The sequence below is a fragment of the Oryzias latipes genome, chromosome 13 (assembly GCF_002234675.1).
Source record: "Oryzias latipes chromosome 13, ASM223467v1".
In the NCBI taxonomy this organism is placed as follows: domain Eukaryota; kingdom Metazoa; phylum Chordata; class Actinopteri; order Beloniformes; family Adrianichthyidae; genus Oryzias; species Oryzias latipes.
The window spans coordinates 4384835-4403395 of record NC_019871.2 but is presented as its reverse complement, the minus strand read 5'-3'; the positions used below and the strand labels follow the sequence as shown (position 1 = coordinate 4403395).

Genomic DNA, 18561 nt, shown 5'->3' with positions numbered 1-18561 from the left:
TTTTGTATTTTTACATGATTAATGTTTCCTCTCTTGTTTTGTCTCTGCTACCAAAGGCAAAGATTCTTTTCGCTCTTGATATCTTTCCTCATCCTGCTCTTCCTCTTTCTTCCTCCTCTTGTTTCTCCTGGTTTCCTCTCCTCTTCCTCACAGGGTTCCTGCAGATAACCCCGGAGGGTTCACCTCAGGCGGAGCGGAAAGGAGAGGTCGCAGGCATGGAAGACGTCTCCGGGTCCTTTTGCATCCACGCCTCGGGACTCGACTTTGCCGCCCAGCAAATGTCCGAAGAGCACCACGCCAGCGAGGAGGGAACTGTCACCATGGTGACCAAGACCACCAGAATTACTCAACAAATAGTCACCAGCCAAACGCATACAGCTGAGTCTTCCACAACAACATCTGGTCAGGTCTCAGACTCCAACTTTTAGAAAACGCTAGTATTTGACCTTTTTCATGGTTAGTCTCGGTGAAGTTGAAGTGTTCTTGTAAAAGTCTCTATTTTATATCTCAATAGGTTAGCTGTGAACGTGAAATGGTATATTTCCTTCATTCATTTTTTTGTATTTCTTTTCTTTTTTCATACTTTGAGTTGTGTTGGTTTAAAGCTGATTATTCTTCCAGCTGTTTGCTTTTGAACATTTCTTTCTGCATGTGAACATGTCACTCTGCTTGATCATTGACTGTTTATTTCTGTTTGAAATTGAAAAATTGAATTTTGACTTTAAATATTTCACTGAGTGCCGGTCAGAGTATTATTTTTGTAAATATCTATATTACAGCTTCTCTGATGTAGTTTCCTTTCAATTTAAATTGTAATGAGTTTCAAATTCACCAGAGTTTAAAAAAGCATTTATGTTTCCACCGTAGATTTTTCAAAGGCATTTGGATTGTGCTGTTCTTCAGAGCTCCGGACTCTGTTCTTGCTGTGGGGTTCGAACACGTGACCTTACGGTTCCAGAAAATAAATGGCTGCTAATCTATTTTATATGTTTATTCTGTGAAATGCATGAAAACTGCTGTATATTTTATGAGTGGAGCTTCCAGACATACTTTACTGTTGGCCTGTTTGATTGTTTGCCTGAAAGCTGTGTTTCCCCTCAAAACAACTAACTAGTGGAATATTTGGAGCACGCTTTTCAGCTGCCGATGCCACCACTGTGCTGCTGCAATGCTGCTGCTCAATAAGCCAAATGTGTTTTGAATGAGGACAACATGTTAAAAAAACAGATTCTCTGAGAGAGTGAGGAGATTTGTATCCCTTTTTAGTTTTAGTAATTGGTTTGTATCCAGTAAGGTTTACTCAGAATGTGATGTAAACAGCATATTTTTAAGGATAATTGACTCAAAATGTATTATATCTTAAAAATAGAAGAATCTTTACGATTTTCTTGGTTGCAAGTATGTTTGAAGTTGATTTCTAAGACAAAAAGGGGGAAATTTGCATGAATAAAAACAGCAGAAATCCACTCCTAGATTTGCTCCAGATTTGTCTTTGTTTACAAAAAAAGCAGTAAATTTTTCAAATGTTCTGGAAAAAGTTCTGACATGTCTGAGTGGTTTTGACTGTATAGAGATTTTTATCAATTTGGCTCTTTGGTTTTAAGAGTTTCAGTGTTTTGTTGAAGCTGCATTGGAAAGAATGTTGGTTTAACTGCCACAGTAATAAAATATCATCCAAACAAATATTTTTCAATGATGTTTTGTTATTTAAACACTATCTCTGATGGAAATAGTGTTTTTGGTTGTTGTAACATGTTCATTTTCTAATTCGGAAGGCAGACAACTCGATCTCTGAAGCTCCGCCTTTCTCTTCTCACGGGTGCCGCCCATTTCATGATGTCATCCTAGAACCGACCTCAGCAGTGTGTTTGCGTTTCCCCCACAAAAACAAACAGCATCCAAACTTTTGCAAAGATGGATGTGCCTATTGTGCATAGAAAAGAAAGTGTTTAGCCGATTAAGGCTAGCTCCGTGGAGAAATTGAGTGTGTTAGCCTGAAGGCTAGGTTTTTCCTGGAAGGGGCTGTTCTTTAATTTGTGATGTCACAATGTGAGAACCCGCTTGTTTTTGTGGATTGGCAGGGGTTAGTGCTCTGAGAGCAGGGTTTTAGAGGAATACTCAGAGATGCATAAATGAATCAAAATAACATTTTGGGGTTGCTTTCTGTGAGGAATGAACATTATAATACACTTAAAAGCTCAAAAAACATGATTTTGCATGATGCATGATTTTTAATATGTTCTCGTGGCCTTTTTTCTTGATGATGGAAGACACATCTGCAGAAATTCAAGCTGAAAATTGCATTTCTGACAGGTTTTTTTTCCAAATCAAATTGTTGTGAATCAGTAGCAGACAAAAAAATGCAGTTTGAAACAGATCGTATTTGTGATGTAGAAAATGCGCAGGGCGAGCTGCAAGTTCCCGCTCCAGTCCATCCACCTACAGACAAATAGATCCATGTGCGTCTTTGTTTTTCTCATCTGAGCTGATATCTGGATCTAAACTGTACGGCTGGATAGCCGTGATAATACTCGCCATATTTGTTGTCCATCTAATGTTAGGTTGGGGGATGTGAGGAATAGCAGTAGAGAGTGTAAACAGGTGGATGACGGGATGTGGGAGCGGAGTTACCGCCCACAACTCGAAGGCGAATTTCTAATGAACTCCTGGCGCTCTGCAGAAACTAGAAAACGGCTCAGGTTAATTATGGGAGTGAGACTTTAAAATTGTTTGCTAAGGAAGGTGGAATATTAGAATGTGCATTTGTCATTCATTTATCCTCACTGGATTACATACGTTAAGAGGGTCAAGATGCAAGTAATGCTTGTACAGTGAAGACTTTTGCATATCCAGAGAAAAAAATTAAGAGGACACATGGTAAATGTAGAGTTACTTAAAAAAAGAAGACAAAAAAAGATTCCAAATGCAGATTAATTTAACAGGCCATATCCAGGGTAATCTGCAGCGAAAAGGAGCAAGAAGAACTGGAAAACAAGCAGGAAGGCAGATCTCCAGGGATGGGGTTGAGGAGCTCTGACATACATAAAATACAGCCTGTAAGAAGACGTAGAACACATGGATGACGTCTTCCTGTGGTGTGCAGTGTTTGTGCGTGTTTGTGTGTGGGTGTGTGGATTGCAGTGATGACGCAGACAAACGTAGGCTCTGGGTTGTGTGTTGAACCCTGGTGTATGAGGGGTGAACAGTGACACAAACAGGACTGAAGAGAGAAATCCGAAACTGCAGCACCTCAGAGTGTTCATAAAAAAATGTATGTTTTTCATTGAATGAGGTGATCAAAGTGTTTTCTCTATCATCTTCTCATCTTATAGTAAGACAATAATACGGTGGCCCTGAAGTTCAAATCACATCAACAAATCACTCAACACAAAAACTTTTGAAAGATCACATTACTGATTAAAAAAAAGGAAACCAAATACTAAAAAAAACATCTTTAAATTTTAAATTTTTAGTGAGCATGGTGTCCGAATAGTTTTGAAAAATCAAAGAAACTGGAGTGTCAGTCACTATGCAGTTTTTTAGCTGTTAGGGAGTAAGGAGGCAATTCGGACATAACCAATGAGAAACTGGAACAGATTATGGGACATCACTGATTGGATGATGACACTTGTTTTTTGAAAGGCTTTGTTTTTTTGTTTTCTCTGGAATTTTGCTTTGTTTTCTAAACTGCAATGCTGTTTTTTTATTATTAATTATTATTTTTAATTGCCGTTGTGATCTTCAAAATGTTGTCAAGTGATTTGTTGTTGGTTTGGGCTTCAGGGCCACCATAGTGTATTTCTTTACCTTTTATTCCTTTTTAATGACATTTCTTTGACTGTAGCACTAACTATCCCTCATACCCGCCTCGTGACACTAATCGCCCCCCATACATGTGAGTGGGCAGGTGCGGGAGCCTCCGTCATCCAGATCGCTGCACACCGGAGCTCACTGCGGTACGACGCACTGAGCGGCGATGCGGGCCTGCGACGCGTGAGACGATGCAGAGGACCCGCGTGGGGCTCCGCGGCTGCGCTGCGGTCTTCTCCGGAACCTGACCTTCTGCGCACGCGGCTGTTTTTTGAGCCACGCAGACCCTGCTCTGGAGGGACGGATGCTGATCCCGGATCAGGACGCTTCTCGGTGAGAGGACAATAAGAATCTGATCGAACCGGGATCGGAACGTTCGGGTTCGCACGTTTTGATTCGCTGATGCCGGGACACCTCCGGCTGGGATGAGCATCTATGTGGCCTGCAGGCTTTCTGATTCTGTCGCTGATCCGATTCCAGTGAGGACATTTCTGCTTAAATGATGTGCTCCTCGGTGGATGTGCTGCTCCCGGAGGTTTTTGGAGACCTGCAGCTGTGATTAGAAACCTCTAACAGACTCTTCAAGACTAATCTTCATCAGAAGAAAACCTCTTGTCCTTGTTTTGTCCCTCTTCACTGCAGCTGGAGCCTTGGCGAGGAATCATCTGACCTGCTGACTCTTCATCAACGTTCTGTTTGTCACTTTTGTTCTGGAGGAGGCTGGTAGTCTTCCTCTGAAGATGATCTGAATACTTAAATGTTCCTCCTCCCTTCTGAAAAGTGAGCCATCCATTATAGATGAGGCCAACGATGCTCCAGCAGAACAACAACAACAACTACCCCTGCCTGAACATGTCGGGCTCCAGCAGGGAGATGCTCCAGAAGCTCTCCAGAACCTCCCTGCCCTTCCCCAGCCGAGCGGAGCTGGGCCTGGGAGACCTGCCACTGATCCGGGGCCTCCGAGCCTGGGCCCTGTTCTCCAGGAACCGCAGGAAGGCCTGTGGGCTTCTGGGCCGAGGGCCAGCTGACCCTGCAGGTCGAGGGGGCCCCCGGCCGGCGGACGTGTACCTGAGCGGGGAGTGGGGGCTCGGCCTGCCCCTGGGTCTGGATGCCCGGCAGGCTGAGATCGGAGCCTTGGTGACAGTCGCCTCTCTGAAGACCTCGGAGGGCGGCGGGAAGACGCAGACTCAATGCCTCTTCCTGCGGACGGAGAAAGGCGGACATTTGTACTCCACGGCCAAGCCGGCTGGGGGGGATTGGCTGAAAGGAAAAACAGCCAACGGAGGGGGCGGAGACTCTGCAGAGAGCGGGCCCAACCGGGTCAAAGTGAGGTCCGGACGTAGATGGAGGAAGTCCAGCAGTACAGCGCAGCGGGAGAGGCAGCAGAGGAGCGGGGAGTGTCCTGAAGGGGAACTCCAAGAAAGGCAGGAAGAGCCGGACAAAGGAGGCCTGGACAGGAACCAGCTGCTGCCCCCACAGCTGGACCCCAGGAGGAGCAGATGTTCCCACAGAACCTGCCATCAGAAGACCTCCCTATCTACCAGCGACAGGAAGCAAGAAGCTGACTCCTGTGAGGAAAGAACAAAGAAGGAGTTCTCCGCTCCTCCGGAGGGCAGCGTCTGCTCTCCTGACCCTCAGACAGACCGAAACCACTTTGAAGTTGAACCAGATTCGGGGTTTGAGAGGAAAGGAGACCTGGATGATCGCAGGTGTCATTTCCAAGAGTCAAACCCCACCGAGGACCAGACCAACACTGTGAACCAGGAGCTGAACCCCCATAAGGAGGCCTGCTTTAAAGAGGAGCTGGAGGAGAAAGGAGGGTCCTCCCTCCTTCTTTCTGAGAATGGAGAGACCCGCAGCGGTCTGGAGGAGGTGGAGGACTCGCACGGAGAGGCTGGTGCTGATCCTCGCACCTCTGAAGCTAATCTGGCCCCTTCTCTGCCCCCCCTGGCCTCCATGGCAACAGGCCTTCCCTGTTTGGAGGCAGAGAGGGAGGAGAAAGAGGAGGAGGCAGTCGGGGTGGTAGCGGCGGACGAAGAAAAGAGGAGGAACAGCGGAGAGCTGGAGGAGAAGTGTGAGGAGGAGAGGATCTCTAAGGTGGCTGCAGAGGAACAGAGGACAGAGGAGGAGGAGGAGTTTGGGGTGTTTATGCAGGCGGAGGAGGCGCCAGCTTGGAGCGAGGGGGTTAACATGTGTGCCTCGTCGCCTGGTGAGAGCGCAGAGAGCGGCTGTGAGTGTCAGACTTTTTCCTCTCTTTCTGATTCTGTGTTCTCCACGGTTCTTCAAATGGGGAGAAGCTGCTAGATTTTAATCTCAAAATGACACATTCATTCCTCTGGATCAGGGGTCTACGTCCCACTCCAATCACCTTTTTATCTATTTTTTAAAGCATCTTTAAATTTTGATTATGACGTTTTGACCCCAAATCAAAAAAACGGTCTCGTTTTTCTTGGACAGTTTCCGCAGCATTTCCTTAGAAATTAACCTGTAAATCATTGGGCCAGAGGGAGTTGCCTGCCTTCATTTCCCATCATCCCCTTGTTTACACTGTCTCCCGCTAGCTTACAGCTCCTTACACCCCCAACCACTGGGACAACCAAAATGGCGACCAATATCGTGGCCATCCAACTGTACAGTTTAGATCCAGATTCCAGCTCAGACGAGGAAAACAAAGATGGATCTATTAGTCTATAAGTGGTAAATGGCATAAACTTGTACACAGTCCCAGTAACCTGTTCACACATTCACACACTGATGGGGGCTTTACTGCCAAACACTGCCCCCAACAGGTGGATGTTTTAGAAAGGAGCAGGGAGTTTGTGCCCCTTTTTTTTGTGTCTGCTCCTGATTCAGAACATTATGTGGACAAAAGTAATCAGAATTAACGCCTGATCAGAATAAAAATGCGTCATGTAAACAAAATTTCCTTCCAATCGATCCGATCGTGGTGCACGTAAACGGTTTATTCCGATCGTGGGTCACTACTGCGCTGGTTTAGGTCGTGCATAGACTGTTGGCACTCCAGAAGAGGCTTTGGAGCGCGAAAAGGACCGACCGGCTGTTCCGCGTTAGCAAAGCAGTACTTAGAAGCCGTGCAAATAATCACGTGAATTTGTGTTTCCAATGGTGTGCAGAAAAAAAAAGGCTGATGTCATTCCAGCATATTTACATGCAGCCAAGATGCAGATTGCTGCATTACCCGTACAGATTTTTTAAGTTCATGTTCTTGATACGTACCTATGTACCTAACCCCAACCCTTCTTCATGGTCTGTTCGTGCAAGAGTAAAGCACTGGCCGCACAGATTTAAAAGGTTATAAGCGAAAATGGACTTAATGATAATCATAATAATAAAAGCACATTTAGAAAATAATCTCGCTCTATGCTTTGTGTGTGTACAACAGAACTCGCTATTTCTTCTTCTATGGTTGTTTACCCGGTTCAATTCTAATCCGATCTTTGATCCGATCAAAGACATTTTGCGCATGGAACAGCTAATCTGAATAAAGAAATTCTCAGAAATGCAATTTGAATCTTAATTATATTATATGTCCTCCATCGTTTGAAAAATGCTACAAGAAAGTTAAAAACACCAAAAACACAATTCTTATTTAGCCCTTTAGAAAAATTGAAAACAGCTTTGCGTACATTACATTATTTCATAATAAATACTTTCATAATAAATGTCAATTATATTTCTTTTTTGGCATGAATCAAACTGAAACATAAAGAAAAACTAGCGTTTTCTCAAAATGTGTAGTTGTTTTTTTTTTACTTTTGACAGACCCTTTATTTGACGTCCTTTCAAAATAAAAGATGCCTTTTGCCAAACAGGATCATCGTAGTTCAGCCAATGTGCTCCTACGAAAAGTTTAAACAATGCTAGACAAAATGGACTTTTTCTCTTGTTAAATCTCAGGTCATCTTAGGTGTTCTGTCATCCTTTTTTTCTACTTACTACTGCTGTTAACCTGAATGTAAGGGTCATTGAATTGGTTTTTGATGTAGGTGACGGCTCTCGTTCATCCATCAAAGCAACTGGACTTAAAATCCTTTTCCTCGGAACGTTTCGCCGCTCATTAGCTTTATATCTTGGAAAAAAACATATTAGTATAATATAAATATAAAATATAAATTTCCCCTCTGCACAGCAACTAACCATTGTTGTGCACCAGAAGATAAAATGCCCTTTAAACTCAAATCAAGTTGAGCTATCAGAAAAAAAAGAGACTTTTTACCAATGTTTTATTAAATATTTGAAACCTGTGCATTCTGGAGGCAGCGTAGAGCAAACATGGCCTCTTGATGTAAAAACCTTTACATGGTTTATCTATGTACCTCAGCCATAAATGTATAAATGTGACCAATCTAAATGAAATCTATGCTAATTGGGTAACCCCTTACTTTTAAAAATTACTACTATTTTCTATTTCTTCTGCCAGAGAGGCACTATAGAGGCGTAAAAGAGCCACATGTGGCTCCGGAGCTGCAGGTTGCAGACCCCTGCTCTGGATCTTCCATCAGCTCTAGTTTGCAGATCCCAATGAAGCTTCAAAATAAGACTTTTTGAAATTCCTCCGGACATAACCCGACAACAGGGAAGGCAGCAGGCTCAGTGTGAGCTGTAGAGTCGACACAAAGGGTTTGCAGGGGTTGAATAGAAGCTTCGTTTTTACTAAGGAAATGTCTGCCGCGTTTTTTATTCTGTATCCTGGGAACTTCTTGTTCTCTCAGGCCTTCACCTCGAGGCCCACAGATCAAGTGTTTTGGTTCCTCGGTGTACCTGGTGAATAATCCCTCATTAATCCCAGGGCAGAACTTCCTGTTCCATGCTGTTTTTTTTCTCAACTGAATGCTAACACATGTATTGGTCACCGCTGTTGAAGTCTGCAAACGCTTTGCTGAAATTCTTTGGCAGATTTTTGAGTTTTAAAAGATTTGCAAAATAACAAATTTCATCCGGTCAAGCAGCAACTTCCTGATCGACCTTTCTACACATACGTTTAAAAATACTCCTTTAGAAAACCCAAAAATTACAAACTCAATGAAGGCGTCTGGATTATAAAGAAAGATGCTTAACTTTCCCAAACTGCCAGTATTTATTCCTGATTATGATCCTCTTTCTGCTGCGTTTCTCTTAATTTCATAAATCTCTAAATCTCTGTTTTCACCTCAAAAAGAGTTTAAACTGAAGTTCAAACAGCATTTATGCCTCAGGTTCTGCTAACATGATTGGGGTCGTCTTGCTGCTTTAACAGTGTGTGCCGCCGTTATCCAGAGAACTGAGCTCGGTGTTAGAGGTCATTTGGTCATTTGAGGTCATTACACTTATTTTTTTGATTTTTTTCACAGTTTTTGTGTGTTTGAAAGATTCTCCAACTAGTTTTGCAAATCCATGTCATTCATAGCTGCTTCCCACTTATATAGGGGTCTGCAGACTTTTATACTGAAAGAGCCATTTGAGACAGTTTTTTATTGACAAAAAGTTCCACTTTTATGTTTAGAAAAATTGACTTTTTTCATGTTTTTGTGGCCGTTAATCCATTTATTTATAGGATACACCTTGTTAACATTTTCTACAGTTGATTTATAATGGTATGGTGCCTTTATATAAGTTTTACTCTTGATAGCAGCAGATCCAAGTTTCCTTTCAAAATAAAATATATCCGTATTTAATAAGATCCTTTAGCTGCAGCAGATTTGCTTGAATAAAACAATGCCAGAAAAAAATAATGTTACTGTTATACTAAACCCCTCTCACAGTATATTAAACCTTGCACTGTCATTTTTTCTCATTTATTTGACATGTAAACAGTAATGGCAAACTTCATTTACTGAAAACAGATTAGTCAAAACTACAAATGTGTGATTTATTCCACTTGTCAGCATTTTTCTTCAAAGCCAAAATGCCACAATGGAGGGATGAAAGAGCCGCATGGGGCTTTATGGCTTCCGGCTGCAGACAACTGCCCTAGAAAAACACAAGTTTTAAAAAAAAAAAGGCTTATTGGTTAAAGAAAAACTGCAAAATTAAAATATTCTTTAGCTAAATTAGAACATTTAGGAAAGCTTAAGATTATTGAAATGTTGCCAAATAATGTTAAAAGGCCAACTTGATGTCCAAAATGAAAACTTAGGAGTGCATGTGATGACAGAAAAACTGCACATGTAATATTAAAATATTAATTAGCAGAAGTTCAGCTGAGTTCAGAAGTTTCATGTGATCAATGTTGAAAGCTCCCTGCAGGTATTTTTTTTCTTGGATGCACTTATTTTATAAATAAGTTTAAATGTTTTTTAATTACATTTTTCTTAATTTTAAGATGTAAAATCTTGCATTTAAAAAGTAGATTAGAGTTGGAGCTTGTTGGAACGGTATCATAATAAACACATTAGTCAAATATACTTGTTTTGTAAGTATGGAACATCTACTTTTATATTTATTCATGAAAAAAAACATATGTAGGGTTTTTTGGTTAAAAATGTTTTATTTTATTTGTATTTTCTTTTGCTATGGTAAGCACAGTGGAGATTATTTTCTGTGGCGTCCTGACCTGGATTCCTGAGCGATCACTCCCTCTCACTACAAGACATTAATCTTTTAGAAGTGGGCTGCAGAGGGAGGAGGAGTGAAAGAGGAAGGACGAGTCGCTGGCCTCGGGTCTGGAGCGAGACATTCATAGAAATGCGAGCAAACTATCGCCTAGATCCATCACGCCACATCTGAACACCAATGTTCACTGAAGCGTTTCAGAGTCACTGAAAGAGCTCTGCAGCGTCTCTTACAGCAGGCCTTTTTTAAACAACTATCCACATTACATTAATGCACAAAAATGTGCAGTTTAAGTTTTGTAAAGTACAATAAGTAAATACTCCAACTGCAGGCGTGTAATGGGGAGTTACTGAAAACATTTGCTTTACTCAGAAAGCAAGGTAAAAGCCATCTAGGTGGATATTTTCACATCCAAAGAGGGCTGTCCTTAACCAAATGCACCCAAAGCAGTTGTTGTTCTGTCCAGCACCGGAGCAAACAGATCAGAGCTGAAGGCCTCTTATGTTGGACAGATTTTACTGTCACAATAGGGGGTTAGGAATCTTCTGACACACGAGGGGTAAATTTGAATAAACCCCTTCTGTATTTGAGACAACATTTTTATTTATATCAATTATGTTTGTAATCATTTCTTGTTGGACAGGACAGAAAAAAGGAGAGAAGAAGAAAGCAGTTAACCGTTTAACCCTTGTGCTATCTTGTGGGGTCCAGATGACCCCACTCCCAATGTTAACGTGCCTCCACGTTAACATTGGGAATGGGGTCATCTGGACCCCACAAGACAGTCAGCTTAACCTTTTTTCTTCAATGATTTGTGATCTTCACTGGTGTCCATGAATTACATGAAATCTTTCCACCTTTATCCACCTTTGTCATGGTAGGGAGAACACGTCAATGTAAGGGTGGGGTCATCTGGACCCCACAAGATAGCACAAGGGTTAACAACAGAGATGTCGCCGGTTCACCTAAATAACACACACTCTTTGACGCACTGTACGTCTTCGGCCTGTTTTATCAGCGCAAACATAATGGATAAGGCTGAGAGAAGTAATCATTGTTGGACTGGACTCCTCCTTATGGCAATTTGAGATTATTATAGTCTGGCTTATCCTGACATCAGACCAGGAAAACGAGACCACCAAAGTTGAGCTTAGAAATATGTAAAGTGTAAACTTTGACAATTGAAATCGTCTCCTTTATTAATGTGAGTGTGTGTGTGTGTGTGGGGGGGGGGGGGGGGGCTGCGTTTTCTTTACCACACACCCTCTTTCTGCCTTCTGTGCTTACCCAAACACTAGTGTTGAGAAGGTATCAATAAAGATTCACGAAACATCTCCAAAGGTTTTCATCGTTTTGTGCGTGCCACAGTCATTTCTGCGGTTGTGTTGACCGCTCTAGTTAGACTCTGCTTTGTGTTTGACGGACAGGCGGGTCGAGCCTCTCCACACCGGTAGGAGAAGATCCCTCCTCTCAGCAGTCTGAGGCCTCCTGGGCAGCCTTCCCTCTACAGAGATTGGACACAGGTGTTGGGGAGCGCCAATGGTGGCCCACCAGTGCTGTGGAAACCAGGAAAGACAGGCTGTCAACCAATCACAATGTGGTAAGTGTCTGCGCCCGCCTCCGTCCTGTTCTGATTACTTCCTCTGGTTTACAGCCCTCGTAGGAGCCTGTGCCACTTTTAAACCTTTAAAGTCGAATTCCGATCATCTTTTGATCTATTTTAAAAGCATTACTGGTGATCTTTTCATTATGATTATGCAGTTGTTACCTAAAATTTTTAAAAAAACTGTGTCTCTAGGGCAAATCTTCTGCAGAGCGGCCCATCTGTTACATGCACTACTGCTATCTTACAGCCCCTCACACCCCCAACCTAACATTACCAGTGCGACAAAAATGGCAACCACCCAGCCGTACAGTTTAGATCCAGATTCCAGCTTAGACGAGAAAAACAAAGACTTTCATGGATCCGTTTGTCTGCAATTGGATGCATCAGAACCAGGAGCTTGTAGCCCTCCCAGCGTCACTAATAAGCTCTTTTTAAACTGCATTCTTTTGTGTCTACTCCTAAATTACAACAATTAAAAATAAAGAAATACAAATGCAATTTCAACATTAATACCATATACCTCAATCATTAGAAAAATGCAACAAGAACATGTTAAAAACACTGTTTTCATCGGAGTGATTCGTTGGAGGAGCTATGCACTGAAGCACATCCAGATGTTACCTAAACCACCCCACATGGTTCTTTAATTTGTATTCAAACAGACAAATACTTTATTTAATTTTTTTAAAAGGCCTTCATTACACATTTTATATTTCACTTTTTTCTTTTACTTTTCTGTTCAGTGTTTTTTTTAACATGCCACTAAAATAGACTTAATTAGAACATTTTTATTAAATGCATAAATGGAGAGTTGGATACGTTTAAAGCACTATCTAGGGAAAAACATGACCTATCGATTCCAAAATAAACCATTTATTCTAATATGCTCTTTAGTTTTGACTCCAGCTTGATGTCTTTTATAGAATAAAAGTTAATTTTTAATCAAGTAATATACATTTTGAACTTAATTTTTTTATTTAAACTTATTGCAAACAAAGATAATTATAGTGTATTAATTATTTTATTGTTTTAAGGTTGTTAATCATCAAAAAGCTTCTTAAAAACTGCTTTTTCTGTCTAATTAAAAAAAATGTGAACTTTTGATACATAACATCTCTTTTCTGTGTCTCCTGCAGGCATCTGTTTTTGCTGTAGCTTTCCCCGCGCCGCCCAGGAGTGACCTCTGCGACCTCAGCACCATCCCCACCCTGACCCAGCTCCTCAGAGGCAAAGCCAACCAAGATCAGAGGTGAATTTCCTGTAAATGTATCGATCTGCAGCACAGCTGAGACTTTGTGTGAGATGAATTCCTCGAACTCGTAATCGGAGCTTGAAAAAAAAATCCAACCGTCTTTTTGACCAGGTTGCATTTTTGTCTGACTCGCATGACGAGAAGATGGCGTGACGGCGAACTATACGGAGGCTTTCACAGAGATCCATGACCACAGAGCTGCTGCTTGTTTGATCAAAAGACTTTAGATGAACATTTAAATGTTGAGCTGAAGCCAGTTTGTTTTGTCAAGACATTTTAAATCTCTGATGTTGATTTTTAACTTAACCTCATTAATCGAAACTCTGCGCTTTATAAAGCAATTCAAACATTTAAAACCCCATCTTGGTCTAGAGTGGGGGGGGGGGGGGGTGAAACCCCAGTCCCTGGGTGGTCACTGCTTGTTTTCCATGTACACTTGAGCTTGCATCTCCGGGTGGAACACACCTGTTCCACGTAATCAAAGTGGGCGGGGCATCGGTAAACCCGCGGGTTCTTTTTCATGTTCTGGTAAAAAGCTTTGTTCACCCCGCCCTCGGCAACCGCATTCAGGCGATCACTTCCAACGAAAGGTTTATGTAAAAGCGTATAAATGCGCGTTTCGAGCTTCCGCATTGCACACAAAGCGCACAGCCACTGAACGTGCATTGAAAGTTAAATCGGTCTGACTTTGATCAATTGGGGACTCAGATTTGACAGTGACGTATGATGTACATCCCCTTTAACTCAAGGAAGCGCCAACCGTTTGAAAATTGATCATGAAGGAAAACTGAATAATTGCTGTTTGTGCCCAGTGGGAATTATGTGACACCAAGTTTTGTATTTATTGGAAGATAGCTGTGAAAGAAATAGGAGAAGGATCCACCAGATTTGCACGACTTCAACAGCATCAAGACTCTTCCGGCTGTACATGCGCTTGTAAATAGTAAAAAAAAAAAAGAAAAACAAGAAGAAGACGCCCCACCCCCCGCTTGTCCAGTGTGAACACTATTGCTTAAGGTGGTAGCACACAAACACCTTTTTGGGAGACGTTCACGGATCCATTGGGCTGTGCATGCATCGGCATGGAGAGGAGCAGGGAGCCTCTAGCCCCCCCAGCGTATTTTCTACGTCACTAAGATAACCTACAGAATTTTTCCATCTGCTCTTGATTCAACATAATTTGAATAAAATTTTAAAAAGTGAAAGTGAAAAGTAAAAAGCGTTTTCTTTTTTTCCACTTTTTTCCTCCTAGAAAAAAAAGAACATTTTTAAAAAATGCATTTAATGATTTTGATTTTAATGATACGGAAATGGTCTGTAACTAACGTTTGCTGGTTTTCTTTGAACTGAAACTGAAGGTAACCCCGCCTGCCTTGTCTGACTCTGCAGTTTGCTGGAAAGCTTCCATGACTTGAACAAAATGATTGGCCAGAGATACAAGAGAGGCAGCAGTGTGTCTCGTCAGCTGCTGCTCAAGACTTTGCATCTCCAGGAGACGGACACTGTGAGTGGGGACGCCGACCCATGCACGCACACGTGCACAGCCGCACAGGTCACCCGTCATCATCATTTTATGTTCTCCAAAAGAAAAAATAAATCTGCTCTGAACCAGATCAAATATTTTTCCTCCTTTTAATCATTCAAGAAGGTTTTGTTTGCATTTTGTTTTTTATTGCTCTTATTTTGTAGTTTTGGGGTGTGATACTGATTCTGACCTATTTATGTAAAAAGTAATTGCCTCCTAAAATGACGACAGGTTGGGACAAAACGCATAACAAAACACAAATTGATGAAACAATAAACATAGAACTTTAAAATACAATGAAATAAAGTCACTAAAAACTTTGATTAAATGCTTTTTTTAAAACTAATGATTCCCCAGACCATCACACTACCACCCACGTTTTTTACTGTTTTATTGAATCCGGTGATAAAACATACACTTTTGATTGGAAGGGTGCTGGTTTAAATCCAGCTTCACGCGTCCGTGTGTTAATGTCCTTGGGCAAGGCACTGAACCCCACTTTGCACGTTGTGGTTACGGGTTAGCGCCATACATGGAAGCAACAGTTACAAGTTTGTGAACATGGAGGGAACAGGACTGTGAAGCACTTTTAGGCCAAAATAAAAGCGCTGCATGTAATTTACTGTTTTAGTTATCACCAGGTTACAGAAAAATTTAAATAAAGTTTTAGGAATAATCCAGATTTCTTAGCAGGTATTAGATGTTCAATCTCTTTCTCTTGACATAGATTGGTATTTATTTAATTTTTATTTTATCTTCTTTTTTCTTCTGTCGTATTTTTTCTCTTTCTTTGTAATTGTGTTTTTGAAACTCTGTCTTTGAAAGATTGTTGTTGGTTTTTGTTTTTTTTTCCTTTATTTGAAAAATCTCAAAATAAAACATACATGTATATGGAATAATGATAAAAGGAATAACCCAGATTTTTTTTTAAACTGATATTTTATTCTTTTGTTCCTCTCTGCAGGAAGTACAAACCGCCCCCTGGACTACTAATCGTCGCCTCTCCCCTGGCCTCCCATCATCCAATCAGCATGCTCTGAGCGGCAAACGACGACTATCCTACGACTACAACAGAAACATGGCGGAGTAGCTCTGCTGCTTCTGCTCTGTCCCTGACTGCCTGAAGGACCGCAGGTTCATGCCGTGTGATTGATCCCCCCGTTTTTGCACTCTCCACGTGACGATCCGGAGAGAGTGACGGGGATTCCCGCAGTTTGATAGCTTCACTTCACGTGTCTCCCACCTTTTTCTCTTTCATTAAACTTTAATCCTGAGTTTCCTCGTGCTGCTGTTGGGCCTCTAAAGCTTGCCACCATGTTGAGATGAGAAATACTTTCCCTATAGCGGGGTTGGGGTCACCTTGGAACGGCAGTTCTTGTAAAATAGCAGTTTAGTTGACATTTTACCAGGAGTAAAACTGAAACCACTTTTTTAGGTCTTTTCCACCCCAACACCCTACTTTATATAGACTTTCAATGAAAGTCTGTTCCTTTAATATAACGGGAATAAATTCTGCAGCCTTTTTTGATCAGTTATTATATATTTAGATACCTTTCCATTAAAGGGACCAAAGGTCAAGTCTAAAATCGACAAATTCATGAAGTTTAGGAGTAAAAGTTTTCACCAGGCTGTCACAGTGTGACTCAAATTTGTCTCAGACGTTCCCCGACTTCCCCTAAATCCTGTTTCAACTATGGAAAGCTATTTCAGTTATATTATCTATAGCTACCTAAAACAACAGTGGAGGCTTCTGTATTTTGTTTTGCTATAAAACATTTGTGTAAACAAACAAACAAAACCTCCACGCTTTTCCCCCCTTGAAAAACAAACTGCATCCACTGCTGCGTAAGGAGAGAAGAACAATGCTGCTGTGGCGTCACATTTTAAAAACATACCCCTCTAGCATCCTAAAGGAGCTTAGTGGCCTTGTGGTAGAGTGTCCGCCCTTACACTGGAAGATGATGAGTTGAATTCCAGGCCGAGTCATATCAAAGACTGCAAAACTGGGACCCAAAGCCTCCCTGCTCAGCATGATGAGATTGGATCGGTCAAATGCGGACAACATATGTCACACTCCCCGGTGTGTGACAAATAACGCGACCTTCGCGCTACTGCCTAACTGTGCAGCCAACTATGTGCCAGTCCCTAGCCAGGATAAAATTCAGGATTGTGTCAGGGAGGCGTAAAAATCTCTGCTAAACCACCTGTGTGAGTGAGTGAAAGCTGATTGGCTGCGGTAACCCCTGAAGGGATATGCCGAAAGGTGAACAACACTGTTTTAGAGTCAGACTTACAAACACAAGAACGAACTTCAGATTCTGACCCTTATTTGAAATAACAATAATACAAAACAAAAGAATAAAGCAGGAAGTTGGCAGAATGAATGACATGGAGATCGTCACTGGTCTCACATTCATCTTTATAGCTAATTTCTCAGAAAATGCATATTTTCTGTTACCAGCCCCTTGCCCTTTGAGGTCTTTTGTTGCTGAAAAAGCGTGAATCTTGTCAGACTGACTGCATGAGTTTGTAATTGACTGCCTCCTAAATGAGTTCCTACGTCTGCAGCGTTTGAGGACGGCGTTCGGACGCTCTCCTCCGAGAATTACGTCTCTTCTTCAAAGATATATTCTAAATGGTCGCGGTTTGGATTGAGAAAAATGAATAATCAGGTGTCCGATTTTGTTGCAAACATTTGCATTTTAAAATGTTCCATGCTAGCTGATCTTTCAATCATTTCCAGGCATTTCTTTATTTAAAATTGCTGTATTTTAGTCATTATTGAAAACAAATGAACATGGTGGCTTGAACTTTGTTGGCAGGTGGTGGCTTTTATGCAAAAAAAAAAAAAAGCTTCTCACTGTCCTTCATCAGGGTCATTAGGAAACAAGCAGAGGTCAAAGGCAGCGATCAGATCCTCCTCTTTACATTTAACAGAGTGATGCATGCGCTTTCGCCGAATAACCGCTTCAGAAACTTCCGGCACGGTTTCCCAGAGGAACGAGCCCGTCTTCCAGCCGGCAGCAGCAGCATCAAAGTGCCAAAGGTCACAAGTTTGCAGAAGTGTCTCGCACCTCCAACTGGACCGAAGCAGCAGCATGCAGGCTTTCATTGTTTTTCTTTGTCTCTCTGGCAGAACAAACTGGTCCGGTCGCGGAGTAAAACTTGAATCCATCCGTCATTCCTCCATGTTGATGCACTGCAGTTTATGTTCCTCTTTGACTCCGCCGTTGGTGAGGAAATGCCTGTGTCATTTGTACAAATGTCAGACTCCTGTAAAAGATGAATATTTTCTGATCTGTTCACACGGAGACGACGGAGTCGTCGCCTCGGTAACTGATGTAATAAAAGAAAACTGTGTGCTAGTTCATGCTCCCTCGTGACCTTTAAACTTCCTCTGAGGTTCGCTAAAATCAACGAGAAAACGCGTAAAATAAAGGTTACATGCCACAACAGGAAACTCCGTTTTACACGCAAAGATTTAAACAAAATCCCCAAATATTCAAATACCCAAATGGATTTTCTTTTTGTTTGTAACTTTTATTTTGGTTTCCAACTCGCTTAAATTTGTCTTTAAGGGGATTTGCACACAAAAAGTCCAAGTCCTGTCCAAAATCTCTTGTGAAGATATTTTTGTTCCTGTTAAAGATTTTCCTTGATGACCATCAGAAATTATTACATTGATCAACAAAGTATCAATAAATTGATACTACTATTCTAATATTATAATTATATGAACTAGGGAGCCGGTTTAGCTCGTGCTGGTTTGCAGCGCCTTCCGTCCGTGAAACCAGGGTTCAACTCCGGACTGCTCCC

At 41.7% G+C, this 18561-nt stretch overlaps 2 protein-coding genes across 10 annotated transcripts in view; both read left to right on the top strand.

Moving 5' to 3' along the window:
• The window catches only part of LOC101164989 (neuroblast differentiation-associated protein AHNAK), a 40526-nt gene extending 38843 nt beyond the window's left edge, over window positions 1-1683 (top strand). For 4 of the 5 annotated variants that reach the window (XM_023961953.1, XM_011482247.2, XM_023961950.1 and 1 more), the window contains one exon: window positions 154-1683. In XM_023961953.1, the coding sequence (XP_023817721.1) occupies window positions 154-428 (275 nt within the window). In that variant the 3' untranslated portion in view covers window positions 429-1683. Of the gene's footprint in view, window positions 1-56 lie in introns of all 5 variants that reach the window. The other variant, XM_023961954.1, reaches the window with a different exon arrangement.
• A 2206-nt stretch (window positions 1684-3889) lies between these two features.
• LOC101164736 lies at window positions 3890-18110 on the top strand. Of its 5 annotated transcripts, XM_020708054.2 has the most exons (6): window positions 3892-4143; window positions 4453-6040; window positions 11790-11962; window positions 13105-13217; window positions 14610-14772; window positions 15710-15954. In XM_020708054.2, exons 2-6 carry the CDS (start codon window positions 4609-4611, stop codon window positions 15833-15835), a joined length of 2007 nt encoding a protein of 668 aa, XP_020563713.1. In that variant the 5' UTR covers window positions 3892-4143; window positions 4453-4608; the 3' UTR covers window positions 15836-15954. The 5 variants fall into 5 exon arrangements, with proteins under 5 accessions (XP_020563714.1, XP_020563713.1, XP_023817469.1 ...); XM_020708055.2 differs by having other exon boundaries at window positions 3890-6019; window positions 15710-18110; XM_023961701.1 differs by having other exon boundaries at window positions 3892-6040; window positions 15710-18110.
• Window positions 18111-18561: the final 451 nt, after the last annotated feature.

What these genes read in the sequence shown, in the direction of transcription:
- LOC101164736 (XM_023961701.1), top strand. Translation starts at nt 4,609, where the DNA reads ATGAGGCCAACGATGCTCCAGCAGAACAACAACAACAACTACCCCTGC. An exon ending in TGAGAGCGCAGAGAGCGGCT is followed by an intron (nt 6,041 to 11,789) that starts GTGAGTGTCAGA and finishes TTTGACGGACAG; the next exon opens with GCGGGTCGAGCCTCTCCACA. An exon ending in ACACGTGCACAGCCGCACAG is followed by an intron (nt 14,773 to 15,709) that starts GTCACCCGTCAT and finishes TCCTCTCTGCAG; the next exon opens with GAAGTACAAACCGCCCCCTG.